Raw genomic sequence first — 25,028 nt, 5'->3', positions numbered from 1 at the left:
AAACGTATCTCGCATCTCTTCGTCTCGACATTAAGACATTTAAAAATATTAGAAATTATAATATATATTTTTTTAAATAATTTTTAATGATTTATTTGTCTTTATTAAGAGTAGTATTCTTTAAATCTTGATAAAAGAAAAAGTTAGAAAGTTTTAAAATGCTTGTAAAAGAATTAAAAATTTTTCTAAATCTAGAAAACTTTAAAATGTATAAAAGTTATAATAATATTGTGTGTAGGCATTTTTTTAATCCTTTCCTTTTTATGCGGGAAATAGAAAGTTGACAATCAAAGTCGACTGATTGTTTCAGTTACTTCAGCACGTCGAGGAACGGATATCCTCCGGGTTTAGATCCGAGGTTTCCGGCTTTCAAGACAGCGGCGACGCCGTTTGTTGGTCTGATGGCGCCTTTAGGGGCACCGCAACCACCGACTGTCCCGACAACCTCGCCTCTTTCCAATAAAGATCCGAAAGAGCAGAAACAGGATAGTCTCTTCAGTAATCCTGTGTTCCCGCCTATGATCGATATGTCTTCTACTCAGGCCCTTCTTCACATGGTGCGCACTGCCAATGCAGCTCAAAACGCTGCTGAATTGGAGACATATCTCAAAGGTAAGTAAATAAGATTTTATTTTCAGATAAAAAAAATTCTATTTATGTCATTCGCAAATAAAATTATTCTCCATTTTTTTTAACTACTTGCAATATATTTTTTTCCTATACGTACTTAATATTTAAAAACAGATTGATATGTCAACGTTCTTCTTTTGGAAATTAAGGAAAAATTTATGCTGAAATTGATCAAAGTTTTCAAAATAAAATATATTGCGATATAGAATTCAGCACATTTTGTGCATTTTTTATTATGTCTACATCTGACATGTCAATAACCAGCTAGAAGAAAGATTAGCTAACAGCGTTTCGTTTGGTTCGAAATGCAGGTGCGAACAAAAGAGACGCGGGAGTGACGAGTCCCTTGGACCTTTCGAGTCCCGGTGGTTTCGCACCTCGCAAGCGGCAAAGGCCGGAAACAAGGAGATCCGAAAGCGTATCTCCTAAGCCGAAACCTACCGCGAGACCAATCACACCTCCACCCGTCAGGTGTCCGACGCTCTATGCCCACATGCCCTGCGGCGACGGACAAGCCGTGAATCGCTGGACCATCGAGGACGTCGTCAATTACGTCTCGTCGATCGACATCTGCGCTGAATACGCACAGGTAAGTCGAGAAAAATTTTTCTTACCGCGACGCGATTTTTCTCAGAAAAATCGCAGGTGATGCATGTACGTCATTGTTCGTGTACGCAATCAAGCGTATCGAATAAATTTTAATGGCGCAACAGATTGTACAATTGATTCTCGATTATTGTTGGAAACTATTATTTCTCTACAGATTTTTTCGCGATATTTTTTCGCTTGACCAATATTTCCATAAATTTAAAAGAAGGAAGATATTTGAAAAAAAATATTAATACAACGATCAATCTTAATAATTTATAACAATTACACAATAATATTCGCTTACTCCATTAAAGTAAAAAAAAATTATATAAGATTTCAGTCACATGTAAAGTTGGGCATTGGATAAATATGTGCCTACTATTTTTAATTGCTTTTGAAAGTCAACCCCGTAATGACGCGCGCGTTGCGGTCCATCGCGCAATATCTTCTCGACTTTAGTGAGGCAGCAAAGCGATCTAGAAGGCTTTGAATGACCTGACATCAGTCAATCCAGACAGTCTGACATTAGCGAGTAGGGAGAAACGGCGCGCCAACTACGAGAGTTCTATAATGACCCCTCGAAGCTAACGTCGACCCTCCACCCCCTCTCTAGTTCATAGCATCTATACTTTCTCCTCTTGTTCTTTCTCTCTTTTTCTCTGTTTTTGTTTTTTTTCTCTTTTTATTTCTTCACCGTTTCAAGGCAAAATGCGCTCGCCGACACGATTTATCGTCACTTGAACTGCTCGCAATGATAGTTTTTATGAGCCATTTAACGTTCTCCATCTCCGTAAAAACCCGTAAACGTGACAGTTGATTTTCGGGTGTCCACTGAAATTATATTCGCGATCATATTCATATCCGTACCGTTCGATTTAAACGTTTCCGCTCGTTTTTCTCTATCTAGAAACGTGTAATTCCACTAGACAGTAACGACCTTTCGTCGTAAAACTGGGGCGCGGTCCACTTTCTCGGCCCCGTCCTTACTCGCGATCGTCGAAAACCGCACGATGAATGGTTTCATAATTCGCGATAAAACGGAAAGATGTAATTACCGAGCTGCTGCCTGGTAGACGCAAATTGATTAATTATAGATAACCCGACACGCTTATCTCGCACGTACACGATTACGATCTTCTACTTTGCGAATCGGCGGTGTAACGGAGCGGGGCACTCGAATCGCGCCACTCCTCGCCGACTTCGTGACAGAAGTTATTCCTCCGGCTGTCACATCGTTCACTCACACCTGACAGAGAGCAAGAACCATGACTTCACCGCGATAGAAAAATTCCTCATCCGTGTCACGAGAGTCGCAATTTCCTCTCACTTCACTTTAGGAAATTATTTCGCAATGAGAAATGGAAATTCGATACATATATATACATATAGCGGCTCCTTCATAAACCTAATAAATATTCCACGATAATTAAGGAGAATATAATAACATACCTTCGAACTTTCTATAAATTTTTGCATCGCTGATTGGATGATTGAACGTGTCCGATATATTATTATATTATAATAAACTTATTTTAACGAAAGAAACTCATCGGTCCGTATCGAAATTAAATTCGATCATGACGCAATACCGTCATTCCAGAGAGACCTCATCGTCGCGTTGCACTTTTTTGCAATCTCCTTCGCGAGATAAGAATCGGTGTCGTGCGTGTCGTCTCGGGGCTCGCATAAAGTGCACGGTCGTCTCGGCTATTCTGCGACGAGGTCCTTGAAGGTCTCTCTTATCTATATACGCTCTCACGGTTGGCCCTCGTCACTCTTGAATCGAGTCGACGGCTGATCGAAGCACTCGAGGACCCCGCTGTCTCCTTCCACCGTCGCTCCGGCGTTCGATTACATTCGAGTGTTCATGAATATGCATGACGAGAGGTGGGCGTCCGCGCAAAAATTTACGGCCCCGACAGTCTGACGTTTCGAGGACCGCGATTGCGTTCGCGCGCGCGAGCATCCGAACGGGGCCTAACGATAGCCGAGGATAATCGAAGCTGACGTGCCCCCGGGGACCTCGCTACACTTTTGAGAGAGTCAGCGTTCGAAAGGAATCCGGGATCCGTCATTCCTCGTTCGTTGTAACGAGCACGTAATGCGGAATGATCTCTGATAATGATTTTGCAAGTGAATTCGGGAATTTCTATATGATACAATGAGCTTTAGGATATATTAAAAATATTAAAAACATGTTTTATTGGAAACTCGATCATGTTATAATAATTAATCACGTCGCGAGATAATGTCATGAAAATGGCGATAATTAATGCGGCAATTTGTGTGTTTGTCTGTTATTAATGTCCGGTTTAATGCGAATGCAAGTATAACGATCACGCGAATACGCAATATTGGATCGTTAAAATACGTAAAAGTGAAATCTAAATAAATCGTTTAAGGTTCATAAAGTGGAGCTGTAATATTCTCTCTGCACATGGCGCGATCGTTAATTATATATGTATATGAACATCTTGTACATACAGTATTCGATTCACTGTCGAATTACGACCACTGATGAATTTCGAGTGTAAAGAGCACGATCTCGATACTCGAGCATTGCAATAGATCCTCTCGGAATTATGGCATCGATATACTAATCTTGCAAAGGATGCCGTCAATTGAATGGCAAGAGCGATCCTTCTGTAGATCAGCTCGAATTATAGCGGTGAACTTTATGCCTGCAATATTATTGCGAATTGTGTGCTTGCTTTAGTTCGAGATCAACGATGCAAGACTATTTCGGATAAATGCGAAAAATTATTGTTGCAAAATTTTATATGAACTTGCTTAATTAATACTTTGTACGTGGAGCACTTATTTTTGACGAAGAAAATTCAGCGATTAATTTTATTTTGATATATTAATAATTATAATGAGTATATTATTAGGACAAAATTACTGGCATAGCTATAATTTCTTTTGTATATTTGATTTAATAAATATTGAATTATATTTAAATCAGTTAAATTCAAAACACATTAGTCTTTGCAAATTTATTTTTCAAAATTTCGACGAAGCTTTCCGTGAAAAATGAAATCCGTGAACTATCATGCATCATGCAAACGCGAAGAGTAAAAGTAATTGTAATATATTCGTTTAACGATATACGTCGTTGATTGTTAGGGAATGATGGGTACGTAGGTGTAACTTATCACAACGGGGAGAACGTCGAGTGGTGTAAGAGATATTCCGTGGGCTCGAAAGACTCGAACTCGAGGGGGTTAAGGCAACCGCTGCATACATAAGCGCGACCGCGCGTCCAGGCTGACATAAGATCGTTCCGTCCCGGATCGTTAGAAAGTCATGAATGTGGATCGACCCGGTCCATATGTCTTCCATGATGCGGCGCACGCGAAGGATACAGTGTCCTCACGTCCCACGCACGCTTCTCCGTCGTATTCGTTTGTCGCTAGCATTTTATTGCTCCGGTACTTGCCGACTATCCCTTTAATCAAGCGTTCCTCGATTTAGGATTCCGATTAATCGAACGATGGAAATTGATCGAGAACACTTTTATTTTATTTCTCTTATTTATCTTCTTCAGTCGAGAGCTCGCTTCGATCTAATCGTGAAAGGTTCATTAATCGTCCGGCTGTCGTCGTCTGTCTTTTTTCACTTTGCGGCTATTTAAAAATTATCGTGTTTCCAAGAGATGATAAGTCGCCAACTATCATTTATTATTACACGCTACTTATATATATATATATATATATATATATATATATATATATATATATTATTGATAAGAGGGAAATCTGATAATGATTTTCGCGCGTATTTAAACAACGTCGGTCCTTCTGTGTAAGATTCTTCAATTGCGCAAGGATTTTTCCTTACTCCTAGGACCCTAACTCCGCGCAAATCCTATTTATCTCATTAACAACGCGCTAAGAACGCTGACGAAGCGTGTGCCGCGGCTTCGCAATCGGGACGAGCCATCGTAAGGCGATGGATGGATCTCTTTTTCCCAACTCGGAACGTACTACGCAGCGTGTGCGGCACACAGGCAAGTGAGACCACGAAGAGCGCGTACTTTCTAACGATTCGGCGCGAGGCATGATCTGACCCGGGTCGACCTCTCGTTCTCGCTCTCCGGCTGGAACTTAACGTGTAGCACCTTCACACACGTAAGCGCCTCCTGGCACCGGTCAATTAATCATTAATAGGCGCTAATACCCGCCGCGTATCGCGTCGATTACGAACGTGCGCGCGTCGAATGATGCAGGACGTTCTCGTTCCAGATTCCTGCGGCTTCAAGTCGAAACGCTTCCTTCTATGTCGATCAATCTATAATTCCGCGCGTCGGCCACGCTCGATTCGCGCCGAGGGTTGCCCCGACATGGAACGTCGGATATGTTTGGGAAAGGATTGTATGATGTTTCTATGATGGATGATCGATGAAGTTAGAGATCATTAAAAATGACTGTATTGTTGTGCGGATCGATTGGATGCTTCCCGTACGATGTATAGATTGCTCCAAGCTTATTACATTATCTCGTCGGCTACACATTTCTTTTCGAATCGCTCGTCTATCGCAATCTCTCAATTTTGATATTAAAAATTTGCACAACTAGATTATGAAAAAATAAAAAAAAATTATGTCAAGTTAATTGAGTTAAATGAAGAGATGTATGATTCTATAATTTTCAATTAATATAATCGCGATCTTTTCTCTCGCGATATATAATTATATTAATATTTTTATACAAAGAACAATATTATTATTATATTATTTAACGATAAAGTTTAATGAATTCATTAAAGTTATAACTACATTTTCACCAAGCGCGGGGCAACTATCGATTTTAAACAATGATATCGCGGCAGCAAAGTGCCTTTACGCGCTGATTGTACGATATACTTGTATCTAAGTATCTATAATGATAGCTCCGCGCGCAGTCGTACACGGGCATTTACAGGTATTTACGAAATTAATGATGAAAAGCGTGTCGACTGACGCTAATGCGGCCCATTTACTCACGTATAGTTCGTTCCAGATTCTTTCATGTGATTGTAGTTATTTCGTCATGTGATATCGATGAATCGCGTCCATAATGGCCCGCATTCGACTTATAGACTTATGCGAGCTGTGTCGGCATGAATATTAGAAGGTAATACGTCGTAGAAAAAGCCAACCAATTTATGGTTTCCGATGCCTCTAAATCGATACGATTCGCATATCTTTTAGTTATCATTATATGCGTGCTTTCTCTCTGTAAGTGAAATATGTTTCTATATATTGACGATAAATATAATTATATGATATACATATACATATAATTATGTGATGAATTATTTCAATACAGATTTTTGTTTTATATATGTACTGAAATAATTTATCACATAATTAATAATGAATAATTATTATATATAATATTATTTTTTGTCTCATAAATACTGAAATCAAGGTAATATCGCATTCTGTTCGGAACGAAGTAGCGTTTCACAGATTACCCGTACGTCGTCCGGGACAATTAATAATCGCAATTATTCGGCAATTAACGACATGCGTTTCCATTCCGGCGAATAAATCCAAATTTGCTACGGCAAACGCAAATCATACTTAGAAAGTAACCTTTTATCGCGGGCAATAGTAGACAAAAGCGCCCGAGGGTTTTCACGGAATCATTGCGATTCGTCGATCGATTTAATGATCGGCCACGTGGTCAGCGCCTACTAATCGCCAGAACGTTAATTAACCTGGAGGCCACGTGCGCACTTTCTCCTGCATCCTATATACAGGCGTGCAGGAGCGCGCAGACATGTCCACGTGAACGTGAACTCGGAGAGACACGTACGTTCTTACTTAGGCTTAATACCGTTTTTCTTCGCCTGACAGATCGCTACTGTACGTTTAGAAGCGTATATGTATATACGGACTCGATAATCGCGAACTCAGCTTCTATCTTGTCACTTACGGATAGAAATGTTCCGAGGTGTGTTCATCAAATGCATTTAATTAGAAACGACTGAAAGTGGGACGCTTTCAGTCATATTTCTATTTTTCTCCAGTCGGTTCGATCGATTTGAGAGAAATATAAAAATCGTAATCGTACGACAAGCATCTGTCAAACTGTCAATTTATTAAGAAAATGCATGGAAAGCCATTCTATTCGTAAGAAACGAAACGGTATTAAGGTAATATATGTTACATTCCCTTAATCGTCTAATCTACGCACGATTTAGTAACAATCCGACTTTTTCCGATTTTTTTTCCGCACCTCTCTTTTGTTTTTCGTCCAGTTATGTACGCGATCGCAAATTACCAATCTGAGTTTGCGAGCTATCGCTCACGTTTTCCACGTTGCGGTCGTCAAACCCCTCCGGCTTCGACATCACGTTACCACATATTCCCGACTAGTTAAGGCTGCCCGCATCCTACACGCCGTTACGGTATTTACGGACATTGTAATCGCCAGGCGGTCGCTAACAACGAGGAAAAGAGACGGCGATGTGCACGCAGAAGTGCATCGACAGCCGGTCGCTCGCCGAAGTCGAGCTGCAATCAATGTCTTATTGGGCTCTCGCGGTGTGTCTTAGCCGTGGCTATGTTAGTCTCGTTGCCCTTCTTCGGCGATCGTCCCGGTATATCTCTCTCGGCTACCGTTCTCGTTAGCGCACGCTCGCATGAACAATGTCGAGAGCGATTGAATTAAGGATAATGTATGTCAGCGGTTAAGTCGTTCTCCAGGAAAGTGCTCGTCGATGATAATGTTAGAGCTTGGATATATTGATGATAATTCTATAGTGGACTTATATAATCGTATCGAACTTTGTTACTCAGTGCTCTATGAAGCAAACACAATCGTTGTGGATTAATTATTTGATAGTATGTGTAATCAATTAATATATATATATAATAGAATTAATTGAACATCGAGAATATAAATGTTTATTGTTCTTCTGTCTTTGTGACATGTAGAGAGATCTTAGTCAAGCAATAACATCAATATTTATTCAAGTCTCGGGTTGTCATAATATTGCTTTAGATTTACGGAGCGCGTTACAGATCCTACGATAACGTCCGCGATTATATCTTTATGTGCCGGTTTCTCCTCTCAAGATCAAAGATCGGCAACGCCGGATGTCTCGGCGTGATATCGCCGGCTCTATCGATTGATTCCCGCGCAGCTCGTTAGGGCTATGACTAATTATACCTCGTTATAGGTCAATGCTTAATTACACCGCGGGCGAGATTCCACCTCCGCTTTCGGTCTTATCGCCTTCGTGATCTTAGAAGCGGCAACAGGTTCTCCCGGAGCCGCTGCCTCGATTTTATGCACGAACACCATAATTCTTGCTCCGAATATCGTTGAACTCCCGCGACCCCCCGCATTCGTGTGCCACGAGCGATGTAACGAGAATTACCAATTTATATTTATACATGCATGCGCCGGCGTATGAGCATAATTAATCGAGCGGTAAACGAAATTAATGCTCCGGCTAAATTTCAAGCTGTACGAGCCTGTCTTTTACGTTGACATTACGACCGACGAAAGGGAAAAAGGCAGGCAAAAGTGAAATACTGCTTGAAGAATATTAATGAGTGAAAAGAGAAATAATAGTTCTTGAGCTTTAAATGTGAAAAGAAAACTAATGGCGGGTTATTCTTCTTTAATTTACAAAAGGATAGCCTCGAGCAAACACACAAGTTCTGTTTGATCAGGAAATAAGTTGCGCAAATTTTTTTTTCCCGTGTCGTATTGCACTGATACGCGCATATAACACGCCGATCTTTAAATGCCACGTCCTTGCATAGACGGACGCGCGCTCTCAGTTTCATTAAATTCCTATTCGCCATTCTTTATCTCAGACATTTTCAATCGTTTGCACGTACGCATACACTCATCCGTATTTTTACAAATCGGAGATCCGTTTCGCGAATCTCTGCCATTGTTTCTATCCAGAGAGTATTTTAAAATATAATTGATTTTCTCCTAAATTATGTTATATACTTATAGAGAGTATCTCTATCAATAAATTCTTTAAATATCGCTAGTAAATTAATCAAAGGATCAATATTGAAATAATCGACCAAACTAGCACAAACTCTTCACCCCATTAAAAGTTACGACGTTTCGACTGAAAATAATACAATTGAAAATAAGTTTAATTTTCAATTATATTATTTTAGTGTACTTGAAAAGGACCACAACCATATGGTCGAAACGTCGTAACTTTTAATGGGGTGAAGAGTTTGTGCTAGTTTGGTCGATTATTTCAATATTGATCCTTTGAGTATCTCTATGTTATTAGCAAATAAATTTTCTTCGAAAATAAAAATAATTTCAAGAAATATCAGCTCTATTCATATATCAGATTTTTTCAATTTATATTCTTTTTTTATAAATATATTTTTAACATCCTCTCTTATGCGCCTGCATCGAAATACCGTTAGAGATATATTCATGCGTATTTTTAGATCGCAGCGCAGATGGAGAACCCATGCGATGAACGCGTTCGCGCGTTATACGGTAGCGCGATTTCTCGACTTTATTCAATTCCACCCTGCCTGTCTACCTAAGCGGACGAAGCGTGTGCGGTGAGCACGTGTTACGTGCGTACCGCATTTCCCCGAAGCGGATTCGCTTCGCTTCGTTCGCCACGTATCTTGTTATCGTTTAAGGCTGATTACGAAACGTGGTAGATGCGCGGACTGCTTTGAGGAGATGATTGCGCGATGATGAGGTCTGGAATCGTGAAACATCGGCGACATGGTCGTCACGGCCGACTCTATAATATTTCCCTTTTCCCTCTCCTCTTTCTCTCTTTCTCCTTGTTTTAACCATCGTCGGCGAACGAACCATTTCTACGATCGACACGTCTGTTTCCTTCTCCCTCGAGTTACAACTTGATGAATGAGCGGTCCTCTATTCTCTTCCTCCCGCTTTCTCCCTCGTAATCGCTCGGGTGACAGATCTAGGTTGCTAGCACTTACGTCATTCAGCCGCGCAATCCTCCTTCAAGAGAGGTCGTAAGGTTCCTCTTTCTTCTGCAGGAACACGAGACTCTCGGGTCGCTCGCGGGACTTTTCATCTCGCTCGATTCACGTCGATCATCGTCAAGAAAGTGCCACGCGAGCGAAACCTCGCGGACCGCTCTCACCTTTTCCCCGTAAGCATGCACTTACGACATACTCATTATGATATCGAATCGGAGATCTCGCTCTTAAGGTATCAGATAATTCGGAGCGATGTATGTCGATCCCGCGTGTAATTATTTAATTGATCTATATTTTAATCTCATAAAGAGATCTCTTTTTATTCATCGCGTGAGATGTAATGAATATCGTATCGGCGAACAAAAAAGAGACCGTAAATTTTCTCGCTCACATCTCTCCAGCGTTTCGCTAAAGCTCGTCGATCTCAGCCAGCTGATTTGCTTTAACGCATTGAAAATGCGGCAAACGAACAGGTGCTTCTCCTTTAAAGGCTCCGCGTGCTTCTCGTCTTGCTCCGCCTCTTGTAAGCATCAACATTCATTTTATCTGTCAAAACGTATCTCGTGGTGCATTCACGTCTTGGACATTATTGACGGTTGGTATTTTTATCGTATTCTCGATTCGGCTGACAAACTGGAGGAGAGACCGCAAAACGAATAGTCGATTTGCATGAGACACAGAGATGCGATTAGTCGGGAAGACTCGGTGGTCCCGCGCTGTAATGGGCATCGTTAACCGTTCAGGATAAAAAAGAGGATAGAGAGACGCCCTTAGTCTAACTTGGATTGATGTCTAACGCGAGTCCGATGAGCGAGAGACTGACGAGGAAACGTCACGTATGTGAATCGCCCACATCTCTCCCGGCAAACATCCAGCACGCGGATAAAGAGTGTCCTACGGAGTAATCGTCCTACGATCGTCATTCGCTTTTACCCCCTTTACGGCGCAGAATATATGGCGAACAAGGAAGCCGTCAATAGGTTTAGATGAGAACGATACAACATAAGACGTCTAATGAGTGCCGCTTAGCTACCGTTTCTTGTTCTCCGGAATCCACGCTATTCCCAATACTTTTTCTTTACTTCATTAGTTTGACGATTGATTTCTCCGACTCTTACTAACAAAAAATTTTGTTTACATAACATTTTATTCTTACAGAAAATTTCGAAGAAATTAATTAATTAAAAAAGAGTATATATAGTCGCGAAAATATTAGTATTTTAATTCTATAGAGTCAATCAATGTTGCATAAATTTCACGCGTGCACGGATGATACTCGTTAAATTTTCAATAATAATAACGGATAAGGAGGCGTAAAAGGTTTTTCTTGCGATTTTTCAAAGTTGACAGCATATTGATATAAATTGGATGTCGTTAAGATACTTCGAGGAAATTGCCGCCGCCGAAAATATTATACCGTTTATCGTGTGCTCGACGTTCTCCTTCTCTTAATCGACCCGACCTGTCGTTATATCCAAGAGATCAAAAGTGGGTCGTGATACGGGCGCGGTAGCCAGTCACGGCGAAGGTAAGGTAGGTGGGGTACGCACGATCTCATTCCCTGCATGAGGGTAATGATAATTAATCCACCAGGGACCGCTCCTTTCAGCTCTCGACCACGCCAACGGTCAACGTCGGGCAACACGCCGTGTTGTTCCTTCATCTCGTTCAACCGCGTACCGATCTCCTTCCTCCTCCTTCACTTTGCCGACCCAGCTGCTCGTTTCTTCCCATTAACCAATTAATAACGTCACCTAGTCCGGCGTTACCGTTCCGGTTCTCCTCGCCGCATTGACCCTGACGAACGGTACCTGCGAGCTAGGCCGGGTTCGAAGAACCCTCGGGTTAGGCGATTATAACCCTCGAGGACGCAATCGTTGGGAAATCGTTAGATCGTATTAGAGATTAACAGGCAGACCTTATCGATGCATTGCGTTATGATTACGCAAGAAATTACGCGAAATCCAATAATAACTACATACATATATAAAAATATCTCCTACTATATTCCCATTTATTATTTATTTATTATGTTTTCTATAGTTATGAATAGATTTTTAATAGTCGGAAACCTTCACCCCGATTGTGATTCTACGAAAAGAAAATTATATTATTAGATTTATATATTATATTAATTTTTATTATAAAAGATCATTCTTATTAAAATAATCGAAATGAAAACCATAGGATCTTCTTGAGATGTAGACTTCTTTTCTCTGATCTTGAAAAGGCTTATCATTATTACATGCAAGAATTATTGATCGTCTATACCGGTTCCTAATCACTTGCAGTTCTCCACAACACGAGTATATACATAATTAAATTTCTTCGTCGTGTATGGAAATCACCTCGAAGGCAGGCGCCTATAGAAACAATTTCTTCGCCATAGCCTCGAGCAATTATCGCGAGCGTGTTGCGAGATAGTGAATAATTATTTGTAGATTACAACTGTATCTTTCTAACCGCAGATCGAAGGTGATAGATACTTCGATGAAGCAGAAAGAGAGAGAGCGCGCTTTATCTCACCTCTCGTAACACGCCTCGTGGGAGATCGCGAACGTAATGTCACGCCTGGCAATGACTGCACAATTAACTTTGTGTTACTCGCGATCCAATGCCTTTTTTCCATATGCAATTTTCTTCCGAGAATTTTCCCAAGATCGTGGGACGAGTGTATTATATATTTCTAAGGCGCGCGGTGTGTTAACATATAATTGCATTACGTTCTCTTTATTGTCTCTCGCCTTTGTCTTTCGTCGCCTGACGTATCGCGACATTGCATTAACATAAATGAGTGTCCTTTTGATTTCTCGATTTAAGTAATTGTTTGATTTGTATTTATTCTCCTCAGTTGTAAATATTTATATATCCGCAATCTATGCGATTGTTTCGTAAAGCGTGTTTTTAATAGAACGCGTCATCTCGTGTTTAAGTATTCCTCTATCGCAATCTTAACCGGATTATTAATCTCCGTCCGACGTGTACAGTCTCGAATCTCACGATTGTACCAGATTGAAGTAGATGCGGTTGTTCGAGACTGCGTTGCTTCACGACGAGAATCAATCATATCGTTTGTATATAGGATTTTACTAATTACATAACCGTTAAATAACGAAGTTAATATTGCTCGACAACAAGGAAGAAGATTGACATGAAGGGAAACCTAAGTATATATATTTTTTTTTTAACGAATAGGTCCCATTTATTCATCTTTATTGCACTGTGTGCAATAATCGCATATAACACGTCCGAAGACGAAATGTCTGGTTTCATTCCTCTGTGCAAGATCACTCTTTTGCACCGCGTACGATCGGTACTCGCCGCTGGTACACATTGTCATAAGCGGTTGAGACGAGTCGAGCCGAGCCGAGCTGAGGCTTGGACCGAATGGATGGTCTCTCCGCCTTCGAGTGTGCCGAAGATTTATTGCTCGCGCGAGATATGTCGGGGCCTCGCGCGCGAGTGGTTACAGACTTTCCCAGAAAGACGTAACCAGACCGACGCGACGGTGGAACCGCAAACCATAGTCGATAGCAGCAGCTCTCTCGCTTTGTTTCTCCCACATCTATAAAAGATCCTCATCTCGTCCCGACGTGCCTCATCTCATTGCATCGCGGATTCTGTGTTGTACGAGTTCTCGCTTACGGCGAGATTTATTGTCAGCCGAAAACGTGAACGCGAGAGATATATACATGTGTATATGTCGGCGTACTGCATATACGATAATGATAAACAACATCATGAATATTCGAATCTGAAAAGGTGTCGACTATTCTCGAGTCACGCTTTAGATCACTCGTGTCATTTTTCACGGCTCGAACAAAGTGATACCATTTCACGCCCGTTTTGTTACGAAAACAATCAGATAATCACGACGGCAGCTCGAGTGAATTTACGCGAGTGTTTGAATCGACAATTGCATGATTTAGAAACGCGCAGGAATCGCAGCATCCTCGTTATGTTGAAATCATCAGATGTATTGACGATGAGAAGAATATTCGCGAGTTTCTCCAGCCAAGATTGCAGTTTATCTCCCCATATGTGCTTACGAGATTTTATACATTATGTATTCGCTGACAAAAAATTGCGAAATTATGCTTCGGGGGGGGGGGGGGGATGCTAAAATAATTTTGCATTAAAAAATTAAGATTTGATCAATTTTACAATGCGACAATTATGACAGAGAATGCAATTTTTTCTATCTATTTATTATTGATGAGTTTAGTTGTAAATAAACGAAGAGACTTGATGAAACTTTTAATATATTTGTTAAACGAAACAATTAATATATTTAAAAAAATGATAAACTATGAGTTATATACATCATTAAAAAAGTATACTAATCTCATACTTATCTCATCTTCTCAATTATTTCGACTTGAGAATTGTTGAGATTTTTTTTTATCGATTTTTAATCTTTGGTTGGCGAAACAAAATTTGAATAATCCCTCGAAGGGTTTTGTGTCAGGATTGCTCGGGAGGCAGATTAGCGATCGGTTGTGTGATTTACTTTTGGAAATAGCTACTTTCGCGTAGATAAGAGTGGCGAGAGCGAAGGAAATCCGACACGAATTCTGGTCAAGTTTTGTGCCCGGAAGGAACGTCTACGATGGTTGCACGTATTTTAGGAAGACCTGAGAACCGGTCGCCCCCTTGTCTCGCTCTTTCCTTAGCAGGAAGGAGCCTAGCATCATCTTTCGCGAAGATAATGAAATGATTTAGCAGGGGAGAGATACGCGCGTGGCCAAGGGCAATCTTCGGGCAGGAGATTTACCGTTCGTTTAAACCCTTTCGCATTCAAGTTATCTCGCTGGTCAAAACTTCATTTATCACGAGATTTTGGACGATACATCACGTGTTTGTATGTGTCTTTAGAATAAAAATATTTCTGTCAGAAACTGACGTTTAGTATGTCAAACGTGAAACGTACCGAGTCTTGGGGCTTTCGTGTTAAGTATCGTGAAAGTATCGGTCCGGGACTTTTGAGCCGCACTGTAGAATAAGAACGCGTCCGTCGGTCCAGCATCGGTCGGATGCTGCCGGCGGGGACAATTACGCAGATGTGTGCCTTGTGTGGAGCAGAAGAGGAGGACGCGCAAAAGCGTGTGGCGTGCAAGGGTCGATTCCCTCTCTTCGGCTCACTCTTCAGCGCCTCAGCTCTCGCGCTCAGTCGCGCGTGCGTGTTCGTAGACACACCTACATAATGTTATCCCATCCCCTGCATCCGGAATTAGTATGCACTTCGAGGAGCGATCATGTGCGTGCACAGGCATCATCCCTCTTCGCCCTTCCTTCCCGCGCGCGAGCGCACACGTGTGCGTCTCGTATGGACGTGAAGAGGATCCAGGGGGTGGTAAGCGCGGCCGTAGTGATAGAAGGAGAGAGAGAGGAGAGAAGAGACAGGACGAGAGAGGCAGAAGTGATTACAGAGCGCGAGCCTCTGGTTGCCCCCGGCGCGTGCGTCCAGATCCGACCAGATCCTCTCCCTCATTCTCTCGTACAATCCACCCGATTTCACCTTTCCTGGAACACGGCCCCCGGGGGATACCGTTGGATTTCAGCGCGCCGGTATATACTCCGGTATCTCCAGGAACGTTAAGGCCAAGCCGTCGCGTCGACATGCTGAAAGTAGGATGCTGGGCTCCTCTCTGCTTCGGCCGCGTCAGATGGCTTCAAGGACTTTTGCAATTTTCACGCGCCTGAGTCTTACGATAATTTCGAACAATGCGAAACATTCGTGGAATGTTCAATTGAAATAATAATTTTGTGTTTTTTTTTTGTATGGGAAATTTAATCCGCGTAAACGAAAGCATAAAGAAGTTTGATATTCTGAAGAAATTTCACGTGGCGCCACGAAGAGTTAAGTTAGTTGTACACCGACGAAGCGAACAGTAGTCATAAAAACAATGATTGATCTTAATGGGCAATAAGAAACGCGGTGCCGCATGAGATAAGAGAAAATGAGTAGCGATTAACGTCGGGATCGGTTACGCAGTACGAACACGCGACAACCGCTCGTTTGTGGTTTGCGTTATTCCCGATGTGACGGACGAGCACGTTAAAGACGAAATTATAATGCAAGGTCCAATTAAAGACGAAGTGCGGGAAAATCGTGAGCGCTTTATTATACGATTTCCCTCGGTAGATCGTTCGGTAGACTCTCTGTGTTTACGAGCGAGAATAAAAAGCGAATTTACTAGTCTATGAAATTTAGATATCGCCGGGAACGTGAGAAAAATAATTACGCGTGGATAAAGTTAAAGTAATGGAGAATGTGTCACGCGCGTAAATCTTAAACGTGAAGTTTATTTCTCTTGCTTAGCGCGATATCTTTAATTTAATTTTTCTGTTGATGAAATTTTTAACATTTTTTCATCTTTCTATATAATAATTTTTTCAACAGTATCGTCAGTATTATTGTGATGCGATTCTACGAGAATATGTGATTTTCGTTCGCGAATTGCGGACCGACCGTGCCAGCTTTGCTCCGCGCAATTGTCCATAGTCAGAGTGAAAACGCGAAATCATAGCGATAGCAATTAAGCAGCCGACGAGTCGCGAACTCGCGTCTCCTCGCTCAGGAAATAGACACATGGATCTCGCTCTGGCTTCATCTCGAAGACGCTAAGGCTAGTATTCACGTCTGAACTTTCACCGCAATTAAACTAAAAGCGCAATTTCTGCCACGACTGCGTTCACTCCTACTAGGGTTAATAGTCGCGATATCGCGCGCGAATGTAATGCGGAATTCCGCGTCTACGAAATCGGAACGAAACCTGTAATATTGCTGAAGAACGTAAAATATAGGTATGTCTGTATATTCTGCGAGAAATTCAAGAATTCTTTACAACAATATTTAGCTAGCAATGAACCGCGAGAAATTATTGCACGAGATATTTTAAAATTATTTTAAAGAAAAAGGATCATATATCATAGAGGTATATATCATCTCTATATGTATATTATTAATATTTCCTAAATTGAAAAATTGAAAAATATGTAACTTTTTTTAACATAATAGATATATGACATAGGTATCTCTATATATAATCTTTCCTTTTTAATATATTAGAAAAATTCTTTTCGCTTTTTTCGGAGAATTCTTTCTTCTAGAAGTGAGAGAGAGAATTTCGCGACGCGAGTCTAAAACAGGCGAATCGTAGCCGAAGAGTCGTGGCGTGACGGAGGAAGGGTTTTGTCGTCGAGATTTACGCACGGATGCACTCACAACCGTGAATTGCGCACCGCGGCCGACAGGCCGGCCATTATCATTACCCTGATCCACATCTACATTGTCATTAGGTAGACCGGCGACGGCTACAGCTCTTCGAACCTGGTCGATACCGCCCTCTCGGACGAGAAGACGGTGGTTCGTGCGTTCACCATTTGCCGCTTCGTAGTCGGAGGAAGCGAAGAAAACATTGTTGTTAGCTTCGAAAAAAAAAAAAAAAAACGCGGAACAAATAGATGTTAAATTCTATCAATCGCAAGTCAGAAAATATATCTATAAAATCGGAACTACGATTTGATCGAGTGATTTTACGACAGTTTTGATAATATAAATATTGAAAAAATATTTCAAAGGATTAAAATTCGCAGAATAAAATTTCGTGACTTTCTAGAGCCGCAAATTCGCGAAACAGGCAGAAGAGTGAGCGCGTTTATCCCTCGTTCTGGAGCTCATTATCTGATGGATACGTGCAATTTATCCAATGTATCTTAATTTTTAACAACGATTTATTTCTCTTCAATTATTGCGTCGGGCGAAATTAAAACGCAAAAATAAGACTCGAGAGCGGAATTTTTCTGCCGACGACCTCCGCGAGGTTCCAATTCGCGTGTGTATGCGTCTTCTCGCCTCTTTTTCACCTTCCCCTCGCAACCCGACGGATTTCTCCTCGCAGGTGCCTTCTTCTTATTGACGCCGCGTCTGATCCGAATTGAGCAATTACGCGGCGATAATTAGGCCCCGGCTTTATATCTCTGTAAATTACGGCACGGCGGAGCGATCGCGAGGCGTAAGAGAGAGGTATAGGAGACAATGGGCTCCCTCGGCGGAACAATGGCGAGGCCTCGTACTGTTGGGGCACGGTTCAGCGCTATAAACAATACCGTGGAGGAGCCCGGCTGATAGGGTCGCGGGGGTCAGCCCCTGTGGGAGCTCATGACTCTCTTTACTCCTCTTCATCCGCCGTCCCGAACTCCGCTCCACCTCCGCAGCTTCCTCCTCCGAACGAGGTCACGAAATTAATTTTTCACCGTACACGAGCTCGTACGAGAGAGGTCCCGGCGTGGCCTCACGGATTCGATGGATGGTTTACCGGTGTTTGCTACTATACATTCTCGCGCACTTCTCTTTCGATATACTATACTGCCGATGAGTATTTTTGTTACAGGACACTCTCATTAAATTTCACAGGCTCGGATCTATATTCTATCTAGCGTTGACAAATTGAGATGAGAATCTCTCTGCGCATCTCTCTGAAAATTTTGATAATAGAAAAACACGAGTTGAGAGCAGATTTATATTTTTACTTTTCATCTTTATAAATATAAAGTGGGAAAAATTCTAAATAACTTTAAAAATCACTTGAAATGTCACTCCCTGAAAATTCGCAAATTATCAATTCTGATACAAACGTTCGAATGTATTATTTGACGGTCTAATCTTTCTTGCCGATCTGAACTTCTCGTAATCTAGAACGCGCGTTCCGGCATCTTCGCCGCGTTACACGGTCTCGCAGAATACGTGTGTACCTGGCGTGGACCCTGCAGGGCCCTCGCGAAAAGGTCACGGTAAGGTCAGATAATGACGGCCCGAACTCTGCAATCACAGAAGCGCGCACGCCACGTGGCTTTGGTATACGCCTTTAACCGACCTCTCCTCGTGTGCATGCCGGATCAAACGCCGAGACCAGGATCGATGAAAGCGCACAACGACGATCTTTCTGTTGTCTATTGCGCGATTGATATTTCTTTATCCGCGCAATGAAGCTAACAATTCACTTGGATATATAATAAAGAGTGATTGCGTTATTCAGACTCGAAAATTAAAATTTTTATTTTTTGTGAACAAGCTCATACTTTTGTAAAAGCGTCACACACTTAGATAAAAAATCATTGTTTTCTTAACGAGATTTTGTCTGCTGATAAACAAGTATCGATTTATTTTATATTTTTATAATCATGTTTTGAAGAAGAGTGAGAGAATGCAATATGTATCCTCTAAATGATTTGGATAACTTATCGAGATACAGGTCACGAAGCTTCTTCCATCGTCGTCACGAGATTAAATAACTCCGGCGGTCGAGCCAATTCGAGAACGATAAGAAACAGAAGAGTTCCTCGAAGTTGCGCCGAGTCATTCCCTTGTAATTATATGTACCGCATAGCCAATAGGGGGTCCCTGTATCGACAATTAGGGCATTTCGGCTTCCCATTTAACGGCCCCTCGATTAATTCGGATAAGCTCCTCAGCCTTCTCCTTCCTTCATTATCTTTTTTATGATTAGTCGCGTTGGATCTCCACGAGTCTGATTGAGAGTACGCATAATTACTTCGGAGAGAGTATCGTTTACGACATTGAAGGAAAAAATAATGACTCGCTTACATTTAGAAAACAAATACTGGCTCTCTCTCCCTCTTCCCTCCTTTAATTGGTTGTTAAATTCAGACTAATGAATCTGCACATATTTTCGATGGATTCTTGAAAGTAAGTTTTATTTTAAACATTGATTATTAATTATATCTCTAAGTATAGTTTATAGTTTGCAATGTATATTGCAATTAATTTTTTTTACTAAATCAATGTAATGTGTTTCTTTTCCATCAAATAGTAAAGTTAGATAAAAATTTTATTCAAGATTTAACATTGTTTATGACAAGATTGACATCATATGTTTCATGATGATTAGACTTTTTCCTCTCTTGATATCATCAAATTTTATATTTTCGTTTTCTTTTAAATCAACCGAGATCGGCTAAAAACGTCGGAGCGTTGCTCAACCCCGAATCGCAGAATCTCTCTCGGCGCGTTCCTCGCAATTATCGCTGCACTCGCACCGATTGTAATTATATACATGAGTTCGGTATCAGCGGTATCAATCGCGAATGCATTATTCATAAACAGAAACAACTCTCGTTGCTTGCCACTGGTTGCAAGTGCTGAGACCTGATGCGTTCTTTGCACAAATAATAATTGGATAACAATAACATGTTTCTATTCAATTCGAATCAAACGTAAAGTTATCTGGAAAAGAATAAGTTTATCGTTTTTACAATATTCCACAAAGAAAAGTGAAAGTTAAATTCCGTTTGTGATTTGTAATAAATTGCACTGCAGCAAAAGCAGATCTGAAAATAATGACAACATTTTAATTTTACTCTATAATATAGTATTCTGTTTTACAACAAGGATTTCTTTTATGGACATCCGGAATGTAAATAAGTAAGACGATCTCTCGACATTTAACGGAGGCTTTAAAGAAAGCGGATTAAGCTTCATAAATTGTGACAGTCGCGACAGTCGACGCGAACGTTGCAGGAAAAGCGTATTAATTAATTGCCAGATAAAGTTGCCGCCTGCGATATCATCTCACAATTCTCACTTCAACTGTGCATTCTATTGCGGCGTGTTATTAAATCACGAACCCCCATCTTGTGCTTGTCATCGTCGTCTTCTAACTCTTCTAATTGAGTGATTAACGAGTAGGTTCTTGCTTCTCGTGTTACAAAATCGCGTATAAAAGTCAAAATGTTGCGCGATATGATGATTTTTATGTCGCGAAGGCAGCAGAAATATATGTTTCGCTTCCTAAATTCGCTGTCATTATTGCGACAATGACGATGCTCGTACACTGAATTCGTATTCTCAGGGAAGCAATTATTAGATGGTATGCTCTGTTTAATCCTATGATATTTTACATACTGATAATATTATTTTGAATACATAAAAATATTTCTGAAAAAGCGCGATAAAAAAGATTCTATAGTACGTCGAACTTACTTCACTGGCTTAAACGTTAATTAACATTCCTTAATGATTAGACTTAGAACCTACGCTTTAAAGCATTCAGCAATTATCTCTAGACTAGTCTTTATCTATTTTTCTTCACAAACAAGATAACAATTAATTGCACTGTTACATACTACAATAATCATTTGGCGATATTGTGCTCGTCGTGTCATTCAATGAAACAATCTTCCGCGTGTTAGGAAGAAAGGGCAGACTATCTTAGAGAGGAACGAGAATATGTGTAGAACGGCCTTCGACGATAGGACGCGGATATCGGGAAAGAAATTCGCTTGACGATCATCGGTCGCTTCGGGCTACTGCGTGGACCGAGAGGAGAGAGAGACATACACACACCTGGTGTGCGAGGACGCGGAACGACTCACTCGGCTTCGTCCCGCACGTTATTGCACCGACTCGATTCTGTTGCGGGACACTTACGTTGGCATCACCCGCCGCGATCTTAATCCACGCAGATGCCCATTACGTAATTCCGCGCGGACGGCCAGGGTGATTTTTCCTCCGTTGATCGTGCCGCGCCTCTTCAGCATCGTCGTCGTCGTCGTCTGTTCTTAACTGCTGATACAGTTATTCCTCTCGGAACGGAGATAATCTATTCACCCGGACGCGATCCGCTTCCTGCACGGAGGACTGCATACGATCTAAATGGAATCCAGTTCCGATTGCTTAGACATTAGATTTATGAGAGATAAATCCTACATCTCTCTTGATAAACATTTATAAGAAAAACATTATATCGATTAGTATAAATGTGCACTATCATGTCTACATAGAGATATAAATAGAAAAAAAACAAGTCTTTTTTTTTCAAATATTTAATATCTTTATATTTTTATGCAAATTAATTTTTTATTGTTTTCAACTTTTTAGATGATAGATTTGAATAATAGATGAAAATTATCCGATCATGTCGAGTTTGATGTAATTTGCCACAAAAGTCTCATTAATCTATTAAAATTACTTTCGAAAAAATTAATTAAAAATATAAGAGTTTTTTTATTATGTTAATAAAAAAATATAAAGAACAATAATATTATATTTAAAAAAATAGTGAAGAAAGAAACAAAATTAATTTTTTTTCTACTAGAAAAAAACCGGTTTTTCACATCTCTATGTCTATGCATAATTCACATTTTGCAGAAATGTTTGCTAATGTCTACATAATCGATAAATGGAAACAGCATTTCAAAAACATTCGTTTGATCGTAGAACTTGATGCACATAATAATTAAAATTTTCGCAATTCTTTAATGCGTTTGTTCCCGGTTGCTCAATATGAATATTTTATTTTTTTTCCTTATAACAGCTGATTGGTAGATGTGAAAGACAGTTGCATAAGTACGTAGGGTAGTTATTAATCTTCTTGGTACAGCTGCATATGCGATCATGTGATGCGGAAATTACAAAAATCTTACGACATATTGGTCCGCACAGATACAGATACACGCGAGCACCTTTCGGGTTTATATGCGTGATAGATATTCAAAGCAACATCCACATGCTTATCAATATTTATAACGAACGAACGACCGCCGCTATACATACTAAGCAGCGATTTCTTAAAAATAAGGCTGCATCGATTATTGATCGTATATTTGCAGGTCGATGGCTAAAATATGCTCTGTAATCGCTCAGTAATCAATTTTAGAGCAGGCAAATGCAAATTTTAAAATATTCCATGCTTGCCAATAGAATTGCTAATGATATTATTTTCTTTCTAAGGCATAAATTTTTGTCTCTTTCTCTCTTTTATCCTGATGATACGTTAATCTCAATTAGAATGTAACACATAAGGTTTGATTAATCTCCAGTGGAAATGTTTTCATTTAACTAGAGTGCTTTCATAAGAGCGTATCTCGCGAATTCGTTTAAAATTCTTGATATAGATCAGAATAGCTGGATTAATCGAGGCCAGCAAAGCGAACAAGTCAGCCAAGACCAATCAAAGCGGAACTATTACATTTTTAAATCAAGTTTGAATTGGTCGAAGAGTGCCGACATAGCGATATTATAAGCCATGACCGACCGGCATTTCGTTATATCCTTAATTTAAGCTTTCGTTATTTAGCATTGTGATCTAGAATATTTTTTGTCCTTTTATATTATTAAAAGCGTACTTTTTAATAGCTTAAATCAAAAGTTTAAAACATATTGTTTTACTTGTATCTATGAGTTTGTCGCGCGTAATCGATACAGGCCCCTTTTAATTCGTAATATATATTCCATCGTGGACATATGAGTCTCTCTCGGGATCGCGCAGAATCGCGTCGTCCGTAGACGGAGGGAGGACGGGAAGCTCGGAAAACAAGTCCTATATACGATCGAAAAGAGGTAAGAGGCAGTAAGCATTCCTGCACGTCATCATGTCCGCCCAGTGGCTCCGCCGAATCGAGGGAGAGAGAGAGGACCCCTTATATAATTAACCATTAAATTATAAGTTTGGCTATCGAACCGCCGGCGAAGCTCAGCGCCGGACTAGAAGTAATTACTTGCCCCCGGAGGGCCCGTGCGACGGCAGCCCCCCGGGATATCGGGTTCACGGCGGGGGAAGCGAAAAGACTCTTGGCGTTGGTGAGGGAGGGTGTAAGCGGGACGAAAAGAGCCAGGCAGGCAGGAGAAATGAAAAGGGATGAGAGCGAGAGGTGGACGAGGAGGGGCCCGTTTCTCTCCGTCAGCTACCTTACTTCGGTACGCGCGGAATTACCAGCGCCGTCGGGCTCTTCGGCGGAGCGTAATGATCGGAGGCGGTGCATTTTGCCTTTTTAATCGGCATTAATCGCGCCGGGGGCTCTTTTTTTCTTTCTCTCTCTCTCCCTCTCTTTCTTTGCTCCCGGCGACACGCCATCGTTATTCGGTATCGCAACCTGCGGGTGATCTGCATGCAGAGTGCGTATGCATTTTTAATCGCCGCGCATATGAGCAACGTGACACCGGCTGGCGAACGTATCGGTATTTATGTTAAGCTGCGGACGGTTATTATTACATACGAACAGAGTACACACATACCACTCCACATTCGTCGGTTATGTATATCGCGATCTTATTTTGTGTTAATTATCTTCCGTAAACGCGCACGATAAAAACGAAGCAACATAATGATCATGAGACTTTATCCCCCCCTTTTTAAACTCTCTCAAATGTTTGAGTTTTGCATCAGTTGTACGCATTTTAATAATGTTTTGCATTACAATATATATGTGTATTTCTTAAGCAAGATCTACTTATGAATTAAGAAAAAAGGAAATAATGTCTGATTCGCAACCGGTTGCTTCTTATCAAAAAGATTTTAAGAGAATGTATCATCGGGCAATAATTTACTTGGCGTAATTAATGGGATAAAAATTAAATTGATTTGCCATGGAGAAAAAGGAATGTAATATAGGGAACGATAAAGCAGCAGCCGCAAGAGAACGTGGCTCCGAAACGTGGCATCGAATTAACGAGTATGTTAAATAATGCAATGATACAATCGTGACTCGTAAAACTGACTGACAAATTCGACGAAAAGGCTAAGAAGGAGCTGGACTGATTTTACTCACACACGACAGTCGGGTTAATTCCTGCTTTGATGGAGTCATTATTGTCTTTGATCAATCGATAAATTTGCACGATTTTAGCGGATGACTCTATATTGCGAATTAGATAAACGTCACGTCTTAAATGTCAGAAACGTGTTTATAGCATTATCGATGTCGACATGTTTTGACGTTAACGTTCCTTAAATATCCTTTATATAAGATATATAATTGAATAATAAAAGGAATGTATGAGAGGCACTACGTTGTTTAATCCAATAGCGCGAATGATGCATCGCGGAATTTTCTAACGTTC

The 25,028-nt window shown here is 40.8% G+C and overlaps 1 protein-coding gene across 7 annotated transcripts in view; it reads left to right on the top strand.

Annotated features, from left to right (window-relative positions):
* The window catches only part of LOC145948582 (uncharacterized), a 232,400-nt gene that overhangs the window by 187,753 nt on the left and 19,619 nt on the right, over window positions 1-25,028 (top strand). For all 7 annotated transcript variants that reach the window (XM_083058242.1, XM_083058246.1, XM_083058253.1 and 4 more), the window contains 2 exons: window positions 311-612; window positions 942-1,219. In XM_083058242.1, coding sequence (XP_082914368.1) covers window positions 311-612; window positions 942-1,219 — 580 coding nt within the window. The remainder of the gene's footprint in view (window positions 1-310; window positions 613-941; window positions 1,220-25,028) is intronic.

The sequence above is a fragment of the Prenolepis imparis genome, unplaced genomic scaffold, assembly GCF_030444845.1.
Source record: "Prenolepis imparis isolate NDT839.2.m4 unplaced genomic scaffold, iyPreImpa1.0 SCAF_2, whole genome shotgun sequence".
NCBI classification, from domain to species: Eukaryota; Metazoa; Arthropoda; class Insecta; order Hymenoptera; family Formicidae; genus Prenolepis; species Prenolepis imparis.
Note: the sequence above shows the minus strand (reverse complement) of the source record. Positions and strands in the feature narration are given on the sequence as shown.